At 41.2% G+C, this 6000-nt stretch overlaps 1 protein-coding gene across 1 annotated transcript in view; it reads right to left on the reverse strand.

The window, feature by feature from the left end:
• Rfx6 (regulatory factor X6) overlaps positions 1–2440 on the reverse strand; it is a 46346-nt gene extending 43906 nt beyond the window's left edge. Inside the window, exons 1-2 of the mRNA XM_027402075.2 lie at positions 2221–2440; positions 1772–1928 (exon numbers count right to left, since the gene is read on the reverse strand). Coding sequence (XP_027257876.1) covers positions 1772–1928; positions 2221–2440 — 377 coding nt within the window. The remainder of the gene's footprint in view (positions 1–1771; positions 1929–2220) is intronic.
• Positions 2441–6000: the final 3560 nt, after the last annotated feature.

Here is a 6000-nt window from a genome sequence, read left to right on the forward strand (position 1 = left end):
TCCTAATCAATAAGAGAAAATATGGTATAGTATTTGTTTGGAAAAGACACCAGGGTAAACTCACTTCACTGAAGCTGAAATGTCGATCTGATTCCACTCTTAAAACTTTTCACGTGATTAAACCTATGATCATCTAAAACAACAATATACCTCTATGGAAGTCTGAATACAACACAGACAATCCCAACTCTGTAGTATAGATATAACTATATAAACTTTGAAAACCTGGGTAGATTTCCATTTAATTAACTAAATGTAATGTAATGAATATGTTTGTGATGCAATTATCTGAATGACAATCTAGAAATGAAGACTTCTATATTCTATTGCCATTTTTTCTAATTGTCCAGTAATTTTTACTAAAATGTAATTATACTACTTTCAAGTTTAATAAAATCATAATCATTTATAACACAAGAGCAATGTAACATTCTTCAAAACATGAAAATTCTTATGAGAAATTGCTATTTAAAACTTGCATTTTAAAGGTAGGTATATAATACCCACAATCCATTTATTTGGGTACTTGTTTTTATAGTCATTGTTCAATTTTCAAAATACTGAGTCAACAACTAGACATATATATAATATATATATCTTATCATATATACATATATATGATAAGAATTTTAAACAACCTAGGATTGTTTCTAATCACTCAATTTGAATTAAAAACCCAGGAGAGATCATTCAAAATCCTTTAAAATAAATCCAAAGTCAAAAATTTTCCCAATTATCCTGATGGCAGTAGTTGTTTCCTAAATATTCCATATAATTTCTCAATTATGTACAACTCCAGGGTATTTTCAACTAGTAATTGTAACAACAAACCTCAATAGTCAAAATACAACTTTACAGGAATATTTGTTTTATATTTCAGATGTTGCAAGGGTTCAAGCATAGTTTCAGAACTTTAGGCTATGCAAATTAGAACTTAATAATTAAATAAACAAAAATAAAGTTTGCTAGCATTTATGGATTCTATTTTTCAATTTTTTCTAACACTTAGATAATACTAGATAGACGACTGATAGAAAGACGATAGACAGACAGAATAACTAATCAGTAAGTAAGTAATCTTTTATTTATTATTCAGAATTGGCAAGAAATTTGTGCCTTAATCCTTCCCATTATGCAAATGTTCTTAATGACAAGGACTTAACTTTAGATATCTCTTCCTTTTAGACAAGGTTAAAAAAAAAAAAAAAAACGCTCTTAATATTTAGGAGAAGACCTGGTGATAATCTTTTAGTTTTAAAAGATCTTGGGAAAAAATCAGTTTGTGATGTTTTGCTATAGTAAATCATATGTGTGATATATTATATAAATTGAAAATTGTTAATCAAAACAGCTTAACTGACTTATCAGTTTTTTACTTCTAACTCAATCCATCTACTTTCCAAAGACACAGTATCTGCCCTCATGTGGATCCTTCCACTTTTTGTTATTTTGAAGAATCCTATCTCAAAAGCATAAAAATACCAAATAAATAGTTTCCGTGTTTAGCAAATAATCACGGAAAAATTCATCACTACTCACATGGGAAGAACCTAGAGGTTTTAGTCAAAAATATATATCTCGTTTTTCACCATGATCAGAACATGGATCGTGCGTGTAGGCAGTGAAAAGAAAATGGATGCTTTTCTCATGGGTCTTTTAAACTTGTGGAAGTTTTAAGGAAAGCAAGCAGGGGGAAAGCCAGGGTCCTAGAGACACCGGCAGGCAGGTGGACTTCAGAGGGTGCTCGCTTTGCGCGTAGGGGCCGGCTTACCACTGCAGGGTGAGCTGAGTCTGCTTCTTCTTGTCCTTCATGATCTGCGTGATGCTCTTCTTCTGAGAGAGCTGCGGGTCGGCGGCTTTGGTCTTGCTCTCGTGTGTGTCCGCATCCTCTTCTTCGGAGGAAAAGTTACCATTGCTTAAATGCATTTCTGATGGCGAGTTTAAGGAGTGACAAAGAACAAGGGAACATGCGATCAGTCCGGTGGCCTCCACATCTACCTGCCTTGCTTTGAATAAGAAGCCCGGGGAGGAGCAAGGCAGGAGTTGAGCAAAGCCCTCGGTGTTAACAATGTTTCCGTTAACATTTTTCGTGGTGAAATAAAACGGTCCCGACAGAGCACCCTACTTCTTCTATGTGTATTCAGTATGGGTTTATTTTTATTGTTGGGCGCCCTTGGGACTCAGTCTCTGCCTCGCAGCCAAGGCGAACGGAGCACTCACCTGATTTGACTCCCACCTGCAGCCTGGGGTCTCCGCCTTTCTCCCGGCTGCCTGGGGCGCCTGCAGCTGCTCCTGCGGCCAGGTACGCACTGTCTTCGGGGTAGACCAGCAAGCCCTTGCCCAGCAGCTGTGCGCAGCACTCCTCCGCGATCTCGGAGGGAAGTTGGCGCGAAGGCTGCTCCTGCACGAAGGCGTCTTCCAGCTCGGGGACCTTGGCCATCCTTTCCAGCGTTTGCACACCTGGGAGCAGAGCTTGGCCCAGCTCGGTGTAGAGCCCAGAGACCTGGGGAGGGGCGGGGCGGGGCGGGGCGGGGCTGGGGAACCTGTGGCCGCTGGGCAGGGAGGAGGCCACAGGCTCAGAGCCCACCGATGGCGGAGAGGGGACAGAGTGAACAGGTACTGCACAGATGGCGGGGTGGAGGAGGGCGGAGGCAATGCTACCTTTTTTCGAGCGTCTCAGGTCTGAGCAGAAGCTTGCTCCCAGCTCACTTCCACACCGTGTCAGTCACACCTGAGCTGTTTTCCTCTTCATGCGTTCTCTCTCACCTTGTTCTAGGTTTAGAGCTACTTCTCTATGGAAAAACTTCCTGAATGATCCCAGAAAGCTTAGCTTTCCTCTGTACTGGGACAAGAAGCTTCACCTGTCCCCATCTTTATTCTCGGGAGTCTTAACTGAGGCACCTGTCAGGGCAGCCTTGACTCTGCAAGCTTAGGATGAGAGGGAATAAAACCCTGAGTACCATTCAGCTTTCGCCATTCTTCCCACAGACTTGATCATATGTATTTCCAGCATAATCCAAGGATACAGGAGCATCCTGTTCAGTGACTGGAAGGCAGAGCTGGTCACATCACACTGCTCTGCACTGTGCACACTGACTTGGACACTTGGGCCTCACACAGCTCTCTAAGCTGCCGAGATTGGAGGAAAAGATGCATTCTCTTAAAATTCCCTTACAAAAAAAGATTTTTTTTCTCTCAAAAATTCCCTTACAATTCCTCATTTCACGCTGAGCAGTGTACAAGGGATATTTGCTTAAATTTAATAACCTTCCAATCAAAAATGACAAAAGTCGTGTTTGTTTAAAAGTAAGTTGGATTTTCTTAGAGAAGGGTGCTATGTGGGGATTTGGGATCCAACTGCCTGGCTGACACATGGTTTTCTTCATTCTATTTTGTGTCCTTTTGACAAACAGGCCCTCCAGGAAAAGATAGGATCAGGCACTGGTTTCCATTGTTTCATCACAGCTGATCCTGTATCTTCTTTGGGGGACATCAGAAAGAGATGTCAGCCTTGAATTCAGCATGAAATAACATTAAACTGAAATCACCCAGAGAAAACAAAATGAGACCCAGAGTGGCAGATCACTGAAGGACCACTTACAGGGAACAGTCTATCCAAGAGCAGGGTTTCCCCCAGGGCAGCTGAAACTGTTCTTGTGTTGCAGCTTCTGCATTTTCAGCAGCTCTTGCTGGAAAAGGCATCTCCTCTCTCAAAGCTCTTCTCACCAGCTTCCTGTGGCTGCTGACTGCAGGCTGGAGCCACACACTTACCCATATCCTATGTTCTGAGGCTCTTACCCATTAGGACAACTTGGCGTTGTCTTCTCTACCTAGTCTTCTAAAAAGCCTTGGAGACTGCTTAGTGTGTAGGGCTTTTCACTTCAGTGCTAACATGTACAACCTTTACCGAGACACACTCAGGTGCTTTCTGCAATGGAAGTCCTCTTTGTGTTCACAGAAGGGCTCTATCCACTAATACTGCATTGCCATGAGGAAAATGTTCAGAAAATGACTGGAATTTCTCCTTTAATTTTAAAATACAGACCACTTGATATCCAGAAGGTGTGTTTGTGTATGTGAGTCATACAAACACTAAGTGAGTATTTGGCAATTTTCCCATTGAACTGATCGATGGAAATGCAAACTAATATCTTCTAAGGCCCTAAACAAATTTTTGGCCATAATTTAAAGTAAATGGTCTACTTTACAAAACACCATTGGAGTTCTTTGTTCTTCTCTTCAGAGTTAGGAATTGCTAGTAGACATGAAATAATTAAAGTTATTAAATCAGTAATAGATAATCTTCCAACATTAAAAATCCCAAGGCAAGGAGGTGTAAGTAGTAAATTGCACCCAAAGTTTAAAGAATTGATGTCAACATTTCCTAAGGGGATACCATGACAGAATGCTTAGATGATGAGGCAAGTCTGCCCTCATCCTGGATGACCATGTCTGAGTTCAATAGCCCCCATTTCCATGGGGATGTGTTCTAAGATGTCCAGTGTTATTTGAAACTGTAGGTGGAATCACACTCTGTTTATGCTTTTGTTTCCTGTATGTCCTGCAGTGTTGCTATATGGAAGCCAAGCCAGTCTGTCCTCCCATGTTTTGTGTGCTGGTGTCTCCTCTGTCTCACCAGTCTATCATTTGGGGATCATGAGAAAGCAAAACAAGGGTTAATGGAGCCGAAGCCATGCAGTACTCCAACAGTCCATCACATAACCCAGAAAGCATAAACAATGTAGATATGCTAGACAAAGGGACACTGTTGCTTACCTAGGACGACTTGGCAGACTAGTCTCTACCAAATCCTCTGAAAGCCTCCCAGCCTGCTTAGTGTGTAGGGCTTGCCTCTTAATTGCTAATATGTAGACATACTCAGGAACATTCCATATAATGGAAGTCTTCTGTGAAGGTGTCCTGGGGACAACTGATGTGTGAGTAAGTAGACTGGCTGAGGAAAACAAGCACTGTATGGGCAAGCATCCTCCAATGAGGGAAAGGGCCAAAGTGAGCAGACCGGAAGAAGGTAAGATATGCACATTTTATAGCCATTGCATTTCTTGCAGAGACTCTTGCCCATAGGTATAAGATTTCATACTCTTCAGCCTTTGAACTTGAACTTGCACCATGCCTCTCTAAGAGAATTCCAGGCCTGCAGCCTCAGACTACTACTACAATGTTGGCCTCTTTTGCTTGTTCTAAGGCTTTTCAGCTTCTTGAACTAATCTGGTAATTGTTTCCCTGGTTCCCAGCCTGAAGTTGGCCATAGATATATTTCTATCTAAAACTATATATGCTCATCCAATTAACCCTCTCATAACAGCATGTATGCCATTGTTCTTTTCCTCTGGAAAGCAACACACAATTTTTTTGACAAGGGCAGAAAGACAATCCAATGAAAACCTTTTCAAGTAACATTGCTAAAGCTTTATAAAAGAGTGAATGTAGAGCCCTACTTCATATAATACTCAAAAATCAAGTTACACTAAAGCTCTAGGCATACAATCTGCAACTGTACAACTCTCAGAGACCTTGACATGCATATTCCTGGCTTAGGACTTGACCCAGGCTTTTTAAACAAGAGATGCAAGCAGCTAAAGAAAAGTAGACCAACTGGATTCCTTCAGAATTCATACACCTGACGGCTACCAGAAAGATAGACAATCTGTGTCCACAATGGGAAAATATTTAAAAGTCATCCATAAACTATGGATATCCATAATACATAAAACCCTTTACAGCTCCAAAAAGGAGAGGGTTTCAAGGAGGCTACAGACAGATTCCAGGGGGCGGTAAACTGAGGCAGAGTTAGACACAGAATAGATGGCATGTGCCAGTGATGGTTTTGGGGAAAAAGGAGCATTTCTTGGTGACAACTGGATAGGTGTTGCATGGAAATGAAGATTTTTAAAGGAAAGTAAGAGGTATTTTCCATGTAAACAAATTTTCAGCTAGTTGCTAAAACTGACCACAGTCATGGAAAAACCCAGTTACCAG

This window comes from Cricetulus griseus, chromosome 2 (assembly GCF_003668045.3).
Source record: "Cricetulus griseus strain 17A/GY chromosome 2, alternate assembly CriGri-PICRH-1.0, whole genome shotgun sequence".
Classification (NCBI taxonomy): domain Eukaryota; kingdom Metazoa; phylum Chordata; class Mammalia; order Rodentia; family Cricetidae; genus Cricetulus; species Cricetulus griseus.